This window comes from Pundamilia nyererei, unplaced genomic scaffold (genome assembly GCF_000239375.1).
Source record: "Pundamilia nyererei isolate P.nyererei 1_Seehausen unplaced genomic scaffold, PunNye1.0 scaffold00056, whole genome shotgun sequence".
Classification (NCBI taxonomy): Eukaryota; Metazoa; Chordata; class Actinopteri; order Cichliformes; family Cichlidae; genus Pundamilia; species Pundamilia nyererei.
In genome coordinates this window covers 1499200-1518534 of record NW_005187457.1, presented here as the reverse complement: position 1 = coordinate 1518534, position 19335 = coordinate 1499200, and the positions used below count along the sequence as shown (strand labels likewise).

General features: G+C 40.1%; 1 protein-coding gene across 1 annotated transcript in view; it reads right to left on the bottom strand.

Annotated features, from left to right (window-relative positions):
- The window catches only part of faf1 (Fas (TNFRSF6) associated factor 1), a 52057-nt gene that overhangs the window by 15729 nt on the left and 16993 nt on the right, over window positions 1–19335 (bottom strand). The window contains exons 8-12 of the mRNA XM_005734037.1: window positions 15581–15667; window positions 6446–6541; window positions 6217–6340; window positions 6042–6105; window positions 5798–5879 (exon numbers count right to left, since the gene is read on the bottom strand). Coding sequence (XP_005734094.1) covers window positions 5798–5879; window positions 6042–6105; window positions 6217–6340; window positions 6446–6541; window positions 15581–15667 — 453 coding nt within the window. The remainder of the gene's footprint in view (window positions 1–5797; window positions 5880–6041; window positions 6106–6216; window positions 6341–6445; window positions 6542–15580; window positions 15668–19335) is intronic.

The window sequence follows — 19335 nt, the reverse complement described above, 5'->3', positions numbered from 1 at the left end:
TTCTGATAAAACACAATGATGTTAATAATAAAACCCATTTACTGTTAGAAATCACCTGAAAAGGGGTGTAAGCGGATCAGGCTCATATCCCACTCCAAATCTGCCCGTATTATAAATGACCAATGACCAATTATAAGCACCTCAAGAATGCTGCTTCCTCTATTCATGTAGTACTCTAACTAAGCCAGTCACAGGAGTATTTATAGGTTTACATAAACGGGACTTCCAAAATGTTTTTTTAATAATGAGCAGCATCTCCTACCCTGGGATGTAAATAATATAATATGTGGTCTGGGCTGACAGATGAACACAATTTATTAATTTACTCAAGTTCTATTAAAGGTGGACTCGTCCTTCATTATGAGGATAAAAAGTGAATTTAACATGTGATCTGTCACATATTAAAAAGGCTTTATTTGCAGACTAATTTATATAATTTACACGTGGAGATAATGAAGTTGTCAGCTCAGGCGACTGAAACTGCGAGCAACAGACACCAAGGTGTGTGCAGAGCGCTCTGTGATTTACGCACACTGTACAGTTATTATTACTTTCATTTTTAGTCCAGCTTCAATTAACCTTTTCTGCAAAAAGTGTCTGCACAGGGGTTAAAACAAAAAAAAGAAAATGTGCCTTTATGCCCAAACATTTATCCTTTCAAAAACATTTAATATAGCCAGTTTACAGTTAGTTATTCATAAAGAGAAACAATCAAAAACAATGTCATCGGTTTCTGTCATGATCAGGTCGTCTCTATGGCTACGAAGGGAAGACCCAAATAGCCAAGTTTCTGTTGGTGAATGAAATAAACCAAGCAAGCTTGCAATATTACAGGCTGTGTCTGATATCACTCCAGAATTAGCTTCATGATTTTGCCCTTTTTAAACATGAATGAAGAGATACAACTTGCTGCTAAAAATCTCACCGCACACCCATAAACACAAAGTCTTAGTCCACATGAAGCCACAGTCTCTGGTGTTAGGGGCCTTTGCAGTCAAGGAGAAGATAACTTGTGCCACGATTCATCCATGTTACATTATTTTTCCACCATCAGAATTTTAGAGCAATAATAGAAATAAACGTGACACTGCCAATTTCTTTTGTTTGTTTGTTTTTATTTTATTTTAAGCCTCTTTAGGGAAACCGTGCAGTGGAACTGAAGTCGATCAACAGCTTTTAGTTTAATTAGGGCCCTTTTTCTGTGGATGACATTTTTGCAACATCAAGAAGAGGCTTAATCACAAATACAGCGTGTTGAACAAAGCCAGGAGAGACTAGTTAATGAGATACAGACATGTACAGATGAAAGGAAGGACAGAGAAATCCAGATGGTGATTGTTCTTTAGATGACCGGCTCAGTCTGGAAAAGCAAATACTTCAAATTGAAGAGCTCAAATGACCTACACGGTGGGAAAACTCATTGTGATCGATGGGCAGCCATGAGGCACATTTTAGAGTCTTTCCAAACAATTATGAAAGCACTGAAATAATATGAAGTCGGCAACTGAAGTTAAGTAGTTAAAGTCCACACTATAAGAATATGGACAAGTTTGAGTTTGCACACCACATTTAACGTTTAACTGTAATGGCCACACATGTATATCTAACTGTTCTGACACATGAGGGATGGAGCTGTCTTATGGTTATCCAAGCTCCTGATCATCGATGATTCTGATGGATTAAGAGAATGTAGAATAAATATATCAATATCTAAAACTTTACACTGATGTAGCCCCTAATCTATCCATTTACACCTGACAGTAATCATTTCAGGTGCAGTCAATAACTAATCAAAGCCACTTGTGATCAACATCTCACAAGCTGACAGAGATACATGTACATCTACGCGCCATATGCCATTCTGACTGACCGCTGCTTTTTCCTCTTGACTCTGCGAGGCTATTGCTGGGTTTTAAAGCAGATACTTGGCAGCGATAAATCCCTCAACTCCGCTCTTCAGCAAGGCTATGAATTTTGATGTGTCTTTGTGTGTGGCAGACATGAGAGCAGAGTGGAGAGCGAAAAAGCGTGGGGTTAGAGTGATTAACCAGTGCGTTGATGGGGATTTAGTGAGGATCGTGGTTAGTGATGGGTGGCCTATCTCTCTGTACGCTCTGACTAACCACTGATCCCCAAGAGGGTTCAGCTCAGCTCAGCTCAGCTCAGCAGCCCAAAGCATTTTCATTAAGGATGGATTGAGTCTATCTCAACATTCCCCCAACACACACCTTCAGAAACACTTCATCAAATGTAGTGTTTTGCTTAGTGATTAGCCTCTCCCAGGCTATGAGAGAGTGAGACTGATTCCTCTGTTTAAAAACCCCTTCAGTCAAACCTGCCCTACTCTAATATACCCTTAATGAAGTAGGCTTTTTCTACTACGAGGACACAAATACTAGATTGCTTTTCAAATGGAAGCGAAAGAGCAAGGGATGGGATTGTCGGATAGATGGAAGAGGGGACGGTGTAATTGTGCACATATGCTACTGTGTAATGAAACCGTGAAAAGCAGCTTGTTTTGGCCTGTCATCTCGGATGTTTGTGACAAAACAGGACAAACACAGAACAGATCAAATAGCTTCTGCTTTCGTGCAACATCTTTGCACATATCCAGCTTCTCCAAAGCCATTTTAACCACAGCACAGTTGGCAGGCTAAATCAAGCTCACCCAGAATAAAACAAAATACAGTGGAAATGAATACTATTCTGCCCTCATGCTGTTTAGAGCACAGTGGTACAGTACTGTGTGTGAACACCAGAGAGACATCAGCCATATTGTGCTGGCTTAGGAGAGGAGATCAGCTGGGAAACAGGCAAAATGCCAAGCTTCTCTTTAGATTTTTTTTTTCCTTTTTTTTTTTTTTCCCCTTTTTTCTTTCCTTTTTTTTTTTCCCCCAAATTCCCTTTTGTTTTTTTTTTTCTTTCTTCCCGCACAGCCTTTTTTCGTCCAACTTTCTCTTGTGCTCCACGCTGCTTTTTAAGACCATGTCCTTCATTTTGTGGCCCTGCTATCATCTTTTTCACCCTCCCTCTTTGTGTGCCTGGTGATCTGAACCCCCAGAACATCTTGCTGTGTCCTCACAGTCTAATAAGGCTGTAATCCACACAAGCTGTCCGTTGATACAAGCATCCTTAAAAGGACAAAAGCTGAAAAACAAGGGGGAAAGTGGACAGCTAAAAATAAAGCCTCAGCTGTCGGGGTGAAAATTTGATGATGGTTTTGATAACTAATATCAGTGTCGCTATCAAGCCACATCCACGGTACATACATTAAACATCACCATCATCAATGACTTTTTTTTTTTAGAAAGAAATGTAATTTTACGGTTTATGGAAAGTAAGGCATAGATTATCGTCATGCCTTCTGCACACACTAATCATTTACTCAGTTACTCTTAGCACACTGTGTCTAACAAGTTTTGTTCATGCTGATATTCCAATTGTTCAAGTTTCAAGAAATACTCAATAAAAGTCTTGAGCCACTTTTTATTTCTTTATACTTTGGTAGGAAAATGTGAAATCTGTCTGGCAATATGTCAAAATGTGCAAAAATACAGTGTATAACAAAATGCACTCTCCTAATAAATCTTGTTTGGAATGTAATGCTCAGTAATAGTTCTACAGGCTTTGCCTTTTGTTCCGTTCTCTGTCAAGATGATCCCACGCTGCTTTGATAATTGTTGTGGTCTGGGCTCTGGGGAGGCCAATCCATGTTTGATAGTGTTCCACTATGCATTTTTCTTTTTCATCAAGGTTTGCTGTTACTGCATTGGCAGTGTGTTTGGGATCATTGTCATGCCGTTGCCAATCAGACGCTTTCCAGATGGTACTGCATGGTGGACAAGGAACGATCCCTAACACGACGAACTGAAATGCAGCTGCAAACCACGACAGAGCTCCCAGCGAGCTATAGAGACTCATTGTTTTCTCTCTCTCTGACCACCTCCAGACAGATTAACGATTATTTAAACCAAATGTAAAATTTGGATTCATCCCTATAAGACCTCTTGCCACTGAATATTCATCCAGTTCTTGGCACACCTCAGGGTTTTTTCTCTGTTTCCATTCCTTAAGAATGGCTTTTTAACAGCCACACATCCACCGAGACCATTTCTGATAAGGCTTCAGCATATGGATCAACTGAAGTTCCAGATACATCCCTCGTATAGATAGTTATTTTCAGGCTTACCGCTTTGTCTATTGGCCTCCACTTGTCCAGGCCCAAAAGCCAGTTTGGAAACACCTTGTTAGTGTAAAGATGCTGTTTATGCTCATCAAATTGTGGTACTTTTGACATGTTTCATAAATTCAGCTAAACAAATGGGAACACATTACATGCTTTTTGCAACAAGCTGCTAGTAACAAAGTGCTTAAAAGCATAATTTCATATTGGTTATTTGCCCAGTTGTCCGTTATGTGTAGACACATCACTGGTTCATCCCTTAAGTTGGGTGCCTTTTGTGGTTGAATGATTTCTAGGTCACTGTTGAGCAGTTTAACAAAAAACAAAAAAAACAAAACCAAAAACATTTCTCTATAAATGGTCAAGTATAAGGACTGGACTGAAAACGAGCCAATGGCCAAAGAAAAACCGAGGAGACCTTAATAGAGAACCTGGGGAACTATTGGTCAAGACCACTTTAAAGACTTATGATGAAGTCTGGCTTCTTGGAAACAAAATATAAAGAGAGGAAATAATTAGAGATGAAAATATTACCAGGTCTCCATTACCTCTATTATAGATGACTGAAACACCGGGGGGACCGAGCTTTTGCTGTTGTGGCCCCCAAAATATGGAATAAACTGCCCCTCCATATTAGGTTGGCCCCAACACTTGAAATGTTTAAATCGCTTTTAAAAACGCACTTTTTTTCAAAGGCTTTTTAGGAGTAGTACCAGAGTCAGTTTGTAGTCAGCTGTTGCTCTTAATCTTTTTTATTTTGTTAATTTTATTCATTGTATATTTTATTGTCTATTTTACTCATGTTTTAATATTTAATATATATATACTGATTTATTTTTATCATTTTCATTTATGTATTTATTTTACTGTTATTTATATTTATTTCTTTGTCTGCTTAGTGTATGGTTTTTAACTTTTATCTGTTTTATTATTGGAAAGCACTCTGGTCAACTGTGTTGTTTTAAAGTGCTATATAAATAAAGTTGGGTTGGATTGGATTGGTTTTACTGGCATTAAGCCTAAAACTAAATGATGTATATTTAAAGTTGTGTCTCATGAGATCTCCATAGATATCATTCTACATAAGCAGACTGAATTATGTGTGCAACAGACCAGCAGCACGGCGTCAGTGATCTCTGATTACCCTATGCATCCATCTATACAATGTATAAGTTTGTGGTAACCAGATTCATCTAGCTTTCCCCAACTTAACAAGGAACTCTAACCCAAATGTAAAAAATGTAGGCCAGGTGAATAAAGTTCCTGATTATATTAGCGTTTTAAATTTCCCCCAGCCCAGTAACAAAAGAGAAGTTATGAGAAATAAAGTATCTCCCTTGACAGAATTAATAATATCCTTCTCTGTTTGTGTTCCTTTGTCATGTTATCTTAAGCAGAGAAAACTCAAACCTGAAAAAAGCGACTCTTCCATGAAGCAGAAATGACATCAGTGATAAAGGACAGGCCATCATTTGTAACATCAGTACCTCGTATCACTTGCACAGCCCAAATTAAAAGGGATAAGAATATGAAGCTTCAAAGAAAAACACAAGTTTTTCAGAGTATATTAAAAATGGGCCTGTGAGACCCAAAATAGTCCAAAAGGTTACTTACATCTCTGGCTTTGCCATGGAAGGCCTCTTGAGATGCTGCCTCCAAAGACCCAATAAAGAACATTGGATGGGTCTCTCCATATCTACAGGACACACACAAACACAAACACACACACACACACACACACACACACACACACACATACACACACACACACACACACACACGACTCTTATTTAAAACATTGTTACTATGTTTTGTCAGGTTTCAAAGCCATTTTAAATTGAGCATAACAACCGCTCACCTCGAAGAAAATTCAGAAGTAAAGTGAATTAAGGCATCAGTTTCATTTTCACTATTCTCTGGCACTGCAAAAGGGACAAAAATAATTATATGGTCAGGCTTTACATGCTGTATCTGGAGGTTAATACTACAGTGGCTGCTATAACTGAGTTCTACAAGTGGTTCACATTACGTACTCATAGGTGATTTCCTACAGCTCGAGGAGCCCACTCCAAACATCTCTGAATCATCCACACCAAATTCTGATGCGTCTTCATAATCATCACCCTCACTGTCGCTGATCATATGGACATCTGCACACTGTAAATAAGAAGCATTTCATGAGCATGTCTGATGCTTGAAAGTTGCCTAGGGGATGAAATGCATAACTCAGAAGTGTGCGGTGGCATACGTAGGTCAATTTACCTCTTCTGTGGGTTCCTGGGCATTAGCTGGCGAGGACCTTCGACAAACACTCAGGTGATGGCAGGGATAGCTGATTCCAGAAAGAGCTAGTGTCATCTAAAACAAACAAACAAAGGAAACAGAACAAAAGAATGAAGCCAACAATTAAGAATGACTGCCGACCGTGTGCGTTTACTCAACACAATATAATAATGTCATCAAGTTTAAGTATGTGTTGGTATCTACTGCTTATGACTTGCCTAAAACTGATGCCTAAACCAAAACAAGGCAAACTTCACCACTGAATCTGTAGTTGTGCCTTACATTTGTTTGCCTTTTTCCCCAGGCAGCAGAAGCATAACCTGTATCATGACATACTTTGTATTTTCAAACAAAGGCTTGATCATCTCTCTAATGAGGCGTGACCACAATGAGGTTTCTGTACACCTGCAGGATCCATAAGTGCAGTGGTGGTCTATAGTAGAAGGTAACCTGACTAATGAGCTCCCAAATCCAAAACCAGGACTGAAAATGTGAGCATTCAGCAGGGACTCATTACAGGAGTCTCCTGGCTCAGACCCCAAGGGATATCAGCAATAGAGACAAGGCTGTTGCAGAATGAAACTAAAGTTGTCTTGCTTTTAGATCTTAGATCTTCCAATCTGAATATACTGAGACTTAATAATAACACAACATTATATTCAGTGGCACCTGAACTGAAAACCCACATGCAAATACTGTTCTGGTAGAGAGAACAACAGCACTGAGGCAGGGTAGGTAAGCTTGGTGTGATAAGAGCCAGAGGAGCTGCTCATCCCCTGCAGAGGTCCTCTTATCTGCTCCATTGTCGAGTGCTGAGACACACAAAGAGCAGCTGGACATGGCTGAATCAAGAGACGCTTACACGCAACACCAATTGAGTCTGAAAAGAGCTACACGGGCTGAATGGAGTTTTCCTCTCTGTGTCTCTCCTAAATTAAAAGTACTTCCTCGTGCTGGTGTCAGCTCTCTAGAGCAGGAGAGAGCAGTGTAACCAGTAGACCTTATCACAAACACGGACTTATAAGTGTATCTCTGTTTGCCTGGCACTGATAAGAACTGTGCTGTCACGTCGCACTTAATTATCTTTTGACTGTTAGAAAGTAAGTGCGCTGCACACAAAAGAACCAAATATTTATACAAAACTATTTGCACAGTTGTGGACTAGTTGAGTCAGTGTAGGCGCTGCTGGGGTTGGGCAGTATTGCGATACTCATCCTGAGATTAGTTTGAACATTTTAATTGCTTTTTATGCTGCGGTTTTGTATTTTACGTAGAATCCACAGTGCTTCACCATATAACAAATCAACAAAAGGGCTTTTTTGTTAGCAATTACACAAGATAACCAAATTATTTTCTACAGTAAAGAACAAGGTAGAAATTATTATTTAAGAAAAATTTGCATAGATACTGATCAAGAAATCATGAGAAGCTGTGTCCATATCCCCCAAATCTACCTCAACTATACTCTTTGTCCCTTTGCAATCACATTTACAACATATACAGAAATAAAATGATAGCATTTATTTACATATTGGGGTTTTTTTCCTCCTAAAAAGAGCAAGTGAACTCGGTCTCACTCTTGGGAGCTGAAAAAACATTTATTGCACCATTTCAAATAGTTGACAGAGGATATACTAAAACTGGCTATAATATTGGCGTTTCAAATTCCCACCAGTCGAGCAACGATTGACTGAAGGGATATTTCACCGAGTATCTCCCCTGACAATATGAGAAAGAATAACATCTTGATGAGTATTCCTCCTCTGTGTTGTCTTAAGCGCAGAAATCTGCTCCAAAAAGCAGTGGCTAGACTCTCAAGCAATATTGAAACAAAACAAACCAAGAATGACATCACCTCTAAAGGGACAAATCCACCGTGGAGCTTTGTTTGCAAGAGCACATCATATAACACTAACTAAAAAGGCTAAATGTTTTGGGGCAAAAATATTTGACTGTCCTTTTCTTTGTGAATTTATGTTTTTTTCCCTTTGGGGCCAAGAACAGATGAATGTTCCCAGACAAAAGGAAAACCAAACAGCCAAGCGCATACAGACGAGAGAAGAGACCGACTGTACTTCCTGCACATTACCAATTAGTAGCAAGTGTACTATTGTCAATAAAAAGCACACAAGTGTCACAGCAAGGACAGCTGATCCAGCCAACCCTAACATAAGGAACACCTACGAAGAACACTTAACTGAATTGCCTCGTCTGTGCTCAAGTAACTCAACTCTAACTTATTTACTTCTTTTATTTCATTAGATCTATCAGTCATTCTAATCAGAAACCAGAACATCACAAAAGAATTTACTGAAAAAGTGGGAAAAAAAATTAAGCGATGTAGAAACGCAATTTGCTTTTTCAAAACCAGCAACACGCTTAATGAAAAGCTACGACCACTGAAGACGTTATGGGTGCCAGGTCTGTGAGCTGAATTAACACTGACGTTATTGAGCTAAAGATGCACAGGTTCTGAACTTTAAGGACGTGAAGGAATGGCCCCGTCTCTTCGCTGCCTATGAGTGGCAATCAAACGTGAGAATTTTAACACAGACTGGCAAGCAGAGCCCCATAAACCCTTTACCCCCGCCACTCACAATGAGAGGGTTTTGTCTGAGCACCTAATAAGTGTATAAATAAAGTTGATCACTTCCCCTGTCAAAGACAGCCTGGAGGGTTTGGGCTGACATGGATGCAACCAGGGGAGGTGAAAAGGGGGGAAAAGGAGAAAAAAAAAAGAGAGAGATGAGTGCCTCTCAGTCCTCTTCCTCACATTGACCCAATGGCTTCTCCCGATGTTGAGGTACACAAGTGCAGCTTGACGGCTCAGTGGTGAAACGTGGAAACAAGGTTGAAGCGCCGCAGGGCACAGGGTCTGAGGGGATGAGGTTAACCCCCAAAATGACCCTCTCCCACATCTCCACACAAAAGGAACTGGCTCCTCTTTTTTGGATTCTTTTAATTAACACTTTCATTGAGGCTCTAAGCATTCAGGGGCTGATACAGGGGAAGAATTTTCTCTTTCCCTCACACCCCCCCTCCCTCCTTTTGCTTTCTCAGTCAACCTTTTTTTTGTCCCTCTACTCTATCCTCCCTTTTCCTCCCTTCATTCTTTCTGTGTTTCATTTTTTTTTCTTTTCCAGTGTAGGCAGTGTTTGGATTAGGTGTCTGGCTGTGAGTATGAGATAATTACCACTGACAGCTGCACTGAAGGCAACCAAAACCTCATCATACCACCTTACTCTACTATGTCATTTTTAGAGCAAGAGAAGAACAGAGAGAAAGAAAAGAGGAAGTTTAAAAAGAAAGGAGATAGAAGACTTAAACTCCACCTTTAAGATTTATTAAGATATTTAATAAATGACATTGTTTCTAGGCTGAGATGCAATAGGAAGATATACAGCGTGACCATGGTCAGGACAAAAGGATCCTATTCTTCAAATAAAAGGTTCAGTGAGATGGGAGCATAACACCAAGAAACAAAAAGAAAACAGATACAGACAGACTAAGTCAGCACTGAATTTCACCTGAAGAAGGCCAATTTCATGACGAAGGGGGGGTGGCTCTGCCTGACTTTACTGCTGAGCCCTGATGCTATGGAAACCACAAGCTGTCCCCCCACCTGTCAATAACTGGTTTCATAGGCCCCAATCAGGTAGAGGAAGATTCCAGTAATGCCAGCTGGGAAATGGAGGGAGGTGCTGCCCTACAAGCCACGGCACCTCAGAGGCTCTGTGGCATTAATACATTAGCAAACACCATGAAACACTGCATAAATGTCAGCAATTACAGGCTAGAAGAAAGGGTGGGTGGTGGTGGAGGGGTGCAGAGATGGGGGGGACGTAATAAGGATGTCCCACTGGCTGTCAATCACTCCAACAGGTATGGGAGGAAGGACGGCCAATCAGAGCTGCTCCAATGAGATGAAGCCTGTGCAGAGACTCTCTGTGCTGAAATGCTAAGGGCAAAGTCTCAGAGAAGGCGAGGACAGAGGTTCAACCGTTATATTTGCAATAGCAAAGCAAGTTAATTTCCATCATCAGTATTATATTCAGAACAGCTTTGTCAATGCCACACAAGCGAGAAAAAATTGAAAGGCAGTACGACCATAATATTTCCAAATGATGCCAGAGTAAGCGTTTTGCTCTACTTGGAGAAAATAATTTTTTTAAATCAAATTTAAACTATAGCAAAGTCCAACACACTTTTTCTCTGACTGAGAACTTTTTCCAGTTCCGTCAAGATGTCTGTGATGCAGTAAACCCAAAGAAAATTCAAGCAAATGCTAAAATAAACAGTCACAAAAACCATTTGTTTTGCCCACATGGATCTCTACTACTAGTAAATATTACAAACTGGATTCTAATGAATCTATAAGAACATTGTAATCATGGCACCCAAAACAATGTTCAAGAAACAAACATTTAAATTGCTCATCATGAACAGCTGCACATTTGTCAACCAAATGTGCTCTGGGTAAATGTCACACTGGGGACATTAAATTATTTATGGAATATTAAGAAGCGATACAGAAGACTGGGAAAATGTTTTATATGCTTTGAATAGCAATGTGTTCACATTGGCAGTCGTGTTTGATGGTGAATTTGAATTACTTAGGAATAAAATGTACAGCAGTTAAAGCAATGTGACTTTTACTACCTTATCTATCTATCTATACATATCTAGACAGACAGACAGATAGAGATATTTATTTATTTATTTATATATAGATAGATATTTCTTTATAGATATATTACTGCTACTATGTCCCATTTACTACATTTAATACTGAATTTATGACGATATAAAAACGTCTATCGTTTCATTTTACGCTATCGTTTGTTTCGTGGTGTCGCAAAATAAACTGTTTACGACAATATTTTTTCATCGTTTTGATGGTCACTGTAGTGGCTATATTAATTTCTTAAAGTTCTCTCTTTCTCTTATATTTAATATAACCACACTATGGACGGACAAGCGCCTGTTTTTATGCGTTTTGGTTAGCAACAACGACGGTAACGGCATCGCGTGTCCGCTTGTTTATGTTCCACATAAACCTTTCACAATAAAGCTCAAGATCCTGTTGAGACTTTTCAAAATAAACTGAATCACGTGAAAGAGCAGATTATTTACAGATGAGAATTAAAAAAAGAGCCGCCAGGTGCTAAAAAATAAACCTTAGACTCAAACGTTAGAACAGGCTTTCCTCCGCAGCACGCCGTGTAATAAATACTTACAAAGAAAACGGCGGCCGTTACAACTTATGTCTAAAAATGTATCGTGACATGCATCAGTTAAAACACTCGACTCCAGCTACATGACGCGCAGCTGGAAAAACTTCCCGCAAGTTGAGCTGCCTGAGATTCACAGAATTTACAGAAAATGTTACATTTTTGTGATTTATATCGTTATCGGACGATAGAATTCTTATATCGGGATATGAGATTTTGGTCATATCGCACAGCCCTACTAAATTCCTTTATTCTAAGAGCCCATAGCAAAAACAATAACAATAGACTGAATAAACTAATCTGTGATTCATTGCCATGAAACCATTATGCATCCTGATCCAATTTCCGATGACCATCAGACCTTGAATTTCAATGAAACGTGCTGAGTGAACAATATCAGGGGCTGACACATCACGTAACCACTAGTTTTCTGGAAAGGTGAGAATTTCTTTCTAACAAACCATCTCCTATACTCCAACAATACATGACATAATTACACTAACATTACACCAACTCAAATAACTTTCTCACAGCACAAGAATAACTGAGAGAAGAAACTGATATTCTGAGCAGTTGATCAACTAGATGAACTATGATATATATATAAACATAAATGTGCTCTAGATGACTACCGTATGAAAGCAACTATACAGCTAAAGCAAAGGCAATTTCCCCAACACTGTCACAGTCAGCATGTGAATTCCTGCTAATCCAATTACAAATTTTCTGTATCAGTACTAAATATGTTATACCTTTTCTTAAACAATGTATAATTATTTTAGTACTTCAATCAACAGTTTATTTAAATAAAACAAAATTTGCAATATTGGGAAAAAAACCAAACAAACAAAAGACAAAAAAACAAGTAAAAAGTACTAATAATTTGACCAAGAATTCAAGTGAAAAATATGAATTTTCAAAGCCAAAGGAAATGTTTTTTCTAAAGACACAGTTCGGTTGGATCAGTATTGGGGTTCGATAGCCCAAGACACAGTGTGTACAACAAGAAAGGCACATTTGCAAATACACAAATGCAAATATGCACACACAAATAATAACTGCACAGGTGAACGCATTGGTATCGCACAAGACAGAAGAGTTGAGTAGCAATCGATTCCACCGCAAGCAGGATAGTGCGTGGAGCTAAATGCAATCTTGGGCCTCTGACTGCCATCTTTATTGGCCCAAGCCCCGGGAGATGAGACTGGGCTAATGAGCTAGACACTAACACTGGCTCCCTACCCGACTGCTAGGCCAGCCAAGCCCTTGGCTTTCTCTGTTAATACCTTCAGACGTTTCAATAAGAGGGCTATAGCTAGTGCAGAGGCCATTATTGCACTTCTGTCTCTTCTCTATACTTTTTAATATCACTTCATCCAAGGAAACACAGACACTGCGGATGTGTGCTAGTCAAAGGCTAACCGGGCCTATGATAATCTATTCGCAATCGCTGGCCGTTATATATACAGCTGAGTGTGACAAGCTGAGGCCCGCTGAAAACCAGAATACGGAGAACAAAAGTGCAAATATAAAAAACACAATTATCAAGTGTTTTTCTTACATATCTTACATTTAAACTGAAATTAGTAGGTACAGCTTACTGGTTTGGAATTGGAAAATGAGTGTGCATGGCTAGATAGTAGTAGTTAGGTCAATAGTGCATGAAATGCAATGATTATACTTTAAAATGTTCAGAGCCCGTCTAAGTATTTTCAAATGATTAATTGCTATGGAACATACCATGAGAGGAGTCCTTACTGTGATGATTCCTGCATGTCATTTCCCTCTGCTCTTTCTCTATATTTCCCAACTTTTTACCAATTTACCCAAGAAAATAATAATCTAATTTTAATAGATGAAAAACAGTGATTCCTTTTTTTTGTGGTTGGCTGAATATACAGTACATAGACAAATGTACATTTCCAGTAAGTTGTGAATTATTTGAAAGTTTGCTGGTATAAATTTGAAAACAAAAACGCATAATTTCCCTCAAAACACTGATATGTTGCTTCTGTATTATTTTCAATGAGTTTTACAGTTTTAATTATTTATAAATTACTGCACTGTGTTTTTATTTACATTTTACAAAATGCCCTCCTTCCTTGTTTTAAAAAAAACTTTGATTTTGGAAAATGTCAGCACTCTTCCTATTAGTGCATAATGTGGCTCCGACTCTGAAAAGTAAATAATTTGGTGGAATAATACCAAACATTTCCACTCAAGACTGAGGTCAGTCATTGCGCCACATGTCCAAAATGTGCTTTCAGATTTGCAGTAAGATTTGTATTTCCTTTGCAATCCCGGGCTGTTTACTGATCGCATAATTTCAAGTCTCCAAAGATAATGCTAACAATGGAAAATCTGCATCGTAGCCCTATGGTTTGTTTGGTGGTTACTGGATTTACAATTGGCTGCTCTGAGCTGTCATGGAACAAAATACAGCAAACAGTCTTGGGTAGTGTAAAACTGTAACCTTTTATCCTTTTTATGTAGGTTAATGGGTGTGTTGTATTTGCTTCCACTGTCAGTACTAAAAGCTTTACTTTGAGTCAAAAAAAAACAGTTCAGTCATTGTTTATCCACTTTGAGTAATATGACTAATAGGTAACAAATGTAACAGACTCTTCCCACATAACACTGTACAAAGTAACAAGTTTATCCATATGAATCACAAGTATGTATCGCTTTTACAGTTAATTCTTGCACAAGACACATATGATAATGCATGGAGAGAGAAAAAAATACACCAAACCAAACAATTACAAAGACCAAAATGAAAATTGTTAGCTGGAAGAATGTGTGCACAACAGATTCTCAATGTAGGCATGAAAACATCCCAAACAATTAGCATGGGAACACATATGCTGCCAAAGAAGGGGTGAGGCAAAAGGGGTCAGAGGTTCTTCGAGGTTCTGTATGAGGGCCGCCTCTGATCAGCTTGACTGTGTGTAGGGTGAATGGTTGGGAAGGGCAACCCTGAGACAAGAGAGGTCAGCGGGACCGAATGATGTGAGCTTTAATGTCCACAGACAGAGGACACAGAATGGGAACCATCTTTGACGTCTTAATTACCTTTAACATCTTACTCTCATACTTCTGACAGCTGTTTTGGCGCAGTTTAGAGATTGGAACAATTTTCTGTGCCTCGGGTACTCTAGCAAAACCAATGGACAGAAACCGGAAGGGGGTTTATTCTTTTTTTTCTCAAAAGCACACAGATTTTGAACCATGTGACAGATTTGTAAAAGCACAGTACGAGTGGATTTCTTGGGGGAAAAAAATAAATTTTTAACATTTTTTTGCTTGCCTAGATTGACCTTAGACCAATCCTCAGAAAAATCCTAAGGAATTTTGTTTATTTGACCATCTCATCCAGCTGGAATCAACAGAAACGCCGCTAAATCATGAATCACATCTAAGCAATGTCTTGCTGTATCAAAATCAAACTTATTTCATGGAGCAATGACACCATTTTGAGAAACCACAGACAATTTTAGGACTTCCTCCCAAGATTTAAAATATGTTTTAAGACCAATTTGTGAGACCATGTTTCAAGTAATAGACTCATCTGCAGAAATCCAACTTAGGTTCCAGTCAGTCAAAAATGAGAACACTCTGGATTATTTAACTAAAAAACAAAACAAAACAAAACAAAACAAATAAACAGGGAAAAAAACCGTCCCTGGGGAGCACTGCAATAAGCAAAAATCTATTTTTCACTATCACTGCTTAGATGCTCGTATCGTCATTGCATACCTTTACTGATTCAAACACCCACAGAAAATGTTCCCCGATGAATAGTTTGACTGACTTTTTGCATTTGTGTGTGTGTGTGTGTGTGTGTGTGTGTGTGTGTGTGTGTGTGTGTGTGTGTGTGTCTTACAGAATCATCAGACGCTGATGCAGGCCATCCCTCCCACTGCTGATGCCGGACTGGTATGTTGGTCAAGTCTGAAATGTTTCTCTTCACCTGCAAACAGAGGAAATGATTGTATTTTATTGAATCTTACTGTATACTTGCAATACACAAAACTCATGTAACATCCGTAATGACAACAGCATGCCCTGCCTCTCTGACTCTACACAAAGAGCTTTGATATTTCTCTATATTCTAGCCAGCGGGTGGGTCAGTTTTAGCGTCAACATGATTGCCTCATTACGTTGCATACAATGCTGTAAATTTTAGGAGGCATCCTCCGCTCGGAAGAACAGAAGAGGCAGAGAATAAAGGGCTTCAGAAGTCAAAGGAGAGAGAAGGACAGAAAAGAGACAGCCAGTGTTATCAGCATTCTTCAGATGCCACTGCTAATTCCCAGCGACAACAGCCCCACGCTCTGAAATGAACAGTATTTCTCTTCTCCCATTCATGTGCGGACGCTGTATCTGCATCACTTAATAACACTCCTTGCTTTTAAACAGTTAGCAGCCAGCAAGCGCCTGTCCCGTCAAGCGTTGCGTTACACCGGCTGCTAGGTTGTTGGTTTAAAGCCCTAACGCCAGCCTGATGTGCGCCAGTCAACCCTGATCAAAGCCCTGTCGGTGTCTGAACGCTGGCGGCCGTGGATTCTAGTGCGTTTGTTCTGCAGGATTCTGCCGTTCAGGCCCGCAGGGCTGAACACTGATGCTGAGAAAACTATCTATTGTGGAGCTAAGATCCCTCCACACACACAGGGCAAATCCTGTCTATGTAACAAGCACTGAGAAGAGATGGATCCTTGAGCATATTCAGGGCTGCTGGTCATGGAGGTGGAAACTTAAAGAACGCTACAAACACAAAGTCAAAGCCAATCTCGGGGAAAGCAGGAAAGCCTGTGCAGCACACTGAACTGTAAAGATTATGAAGATAGACAATGCTCGGCTGCTTGTCCCATAATACTACTTATTACCGCACTTTGCATTTATATGTAGTTTAAAAACTGTCTGGGAGCACAATCAGAATGACTCTTGTTATCTTTTATAAAAGAAATGCTCAAAAAAGGAACACTTTTGTCCCAAATATTAAAGTTGAAAATCTTTACTGGCATAAATGAGGTAAAAAAACAAAACAAAAACAAAACGACAACAAACAAAAAAAAAACCTGTGGAAACACAAATCATCAACCCTCTTAAAACAAAAGCAAAAATCAAAGCTAAAATAGTTTTTGAGCAGAATATTTTTTTCCTACACATTATCAGTCACAAACATAATTTTATTTCACTGTGGATGGGCAAAGCACGGCAAAGCAATTCAGAGTACAAACATGGAGGGAGAAGTATAAAAGAACAATAATAAATGAGTGGCACAGTCCATCCTTTGCCTTTCCGTCGTAAATCCCACACCACACGGCTCGGTGCCTATCCTTATGAAGAGGCTATGATCAGGACAGCAGGCTGGGGTCAAAGCGGGTGGCCAGTGTTATTACAGAGTGTAATATCTATGTTTGACCAGCCAGACTACAGGGATTTGACTGACCGGCTGGCCGGCCGATGAATAGAGGGGAAAAGGGAGGAAAGGAGAGGCATAAACACTAGTAATGAAGAGACTGCAGTCAGAGGTTAAAGCAGCATCAGAGAAACAACAAACTTACGCCCACCACAGAGAGAGTGAAGGTGAGAGGTGGAGGAGGAGAGTGGAGACAGAGAGTGAAAGACACCTGGCAAAGGACAATCTGATCTCACCACAAAAAAAAAACCCCCACCCACATCTATACAGCAAGCGTGTCCACCTGAAACTACACTGTCAAAATCTGAAGGGAGTCACTCAATCTTTTCCTGACATATGAAATATTGTGAAAAACGACTGAAAGAAAACTAATTATTAATAAAATTAAGGACAGATAAGAACCCAAGACTAGCTTGACAGAATGCCTGGCCTTAACCCAGCTAGCTGAATTTCTTGTTGCAGCCCTCGGTTACAGAGCATTGTTACTGAGGGCTGCAATCCAACCACACATGGAGCAATACTGTCTAATGCTGCCCCCTGTCTACCGCAACAGCCATCTGACTGATAAGTGAGACTGAAACAAACTAAAACAATTACGTTTAATAGTTGCCTCTCAGTAACACTTCCATAGCAAATTCCTACTTACAAATAATTCAGACTTGTTTGTCTCTAAACAAGGGGCCTACATTTGGAACGTCATTGCATGGGGTATTAAGCAAAACATGGCATTGGTGGTCGAACGATTCGGCGGCTTGTGAAAGGTATTGATCAACCTGACTTCTACACAGAGAAGATAAAATGTAAAGAAAATGCCTTTAAGGGAGCATAAAGGGATTTATATCAAAGTCTAACACAGTGCTGCAAATTGTGTGCGGCTGTTCATGTTGAGATGAGGCAAGGGTGTATGAGCCAGTTATACACAACATTAGCTAAACTGGCAGTGGTGCTGAGCTGCTGGGCAATATGCCTCACGGCAAAATTAATGATCCAATCATTGTAAATGCCAATTGCCTGTAATCCTTGCCTGGAAGCAAATCAAAGAAAAGGAAAGGTTTCCGTTAAACAGTCACAAGCTCCCTCTCTCTTTCTTCATCTCCCCTAAGCACCAGATGCCTTTCTTTCATTCCTTTTCGATCCAACCCTCCTTTTCTCAGCTCTCTAGCCCCTGTCTGCATTCGGTTCCTATATGTCGCCCAGCTGCGGAGCAAGGATGGGGCCCATCCACAAGCCCTGGGGTGGGCGGGGTGGGGGCGTGGGGGGGGCAGCAGACAAGGGAAATCCCCAGGACAACTGGTCTGGTCACGGACAACTCAGGACCCGGCAGCCATGCCTATTCTACCCTCTACTTCCCTGGCAAACATTTGCTCTCCAGCTTAGCTCAGAAGCTAGCCAGCAACTTACCCCCACAGTATAGTCTGGTAATGCCAATCAGAGTCTACACCGCCTTGAGCTCTAGAGATGGAGAAGAAAGAAAGTGGAAAGGGGACACTGGGAGAGAGATGGAGAATGAAGGAATAGAAAGGGAGGGGTAAGGGCAGTTCCCTGAGAGCCACAAGGCAAAGCCACAGTCTTTGGCAAAGACAAACAAGAAGACAAGACTCCATCCTTATTGATATGCACAAGCAGGGACCATCGGTTAGTCTTCAGTAAAGACAAAAGGGAGAATGGGGAAAGAAAGGTGCTCTGTAGTGGTGTCCATATGTGAGATTGGACACAGTATACCAGAAAAGAGTGTCAGTCAGGCTGAATATGTGTTGTTACCACTTTGTTGCGTCCCAAGATATTTCTGTTGACAGAACAGCATTTCCCTTCTTGCTGGTGTCTTTAATTATTCTTCTTATTGTATATTTTTTTCAGTCTATTTCCTCATCTCTCCCACAGGCAAGCCATACTAAAGCAACTCCACTCCACAACTACTCTTTCACATTCACTCTGACTCCGAAAACGTTTCTGAGCCAGCCACCCCTTGAATATATACACATGATATATTCAGGTTAAAGTTCTGGGTCTCATTTTCCCCGCAGGGGGCCTTGAGATGCCTAAAGACAAGCATTTGTAAGGAAAGGACCGCAACGTGGAGGCCTGTTTAAGCCCACATGGTCCCTTCTCTATCCCCCGTGGCCTCTTACAGCACCCCCACCAAGCCAACAGTCCTTTGCCTCCTTTCTGTGTCCACAGTTCCCCCCTCCCACACCACAGGGACCCCTCCCAAGTGT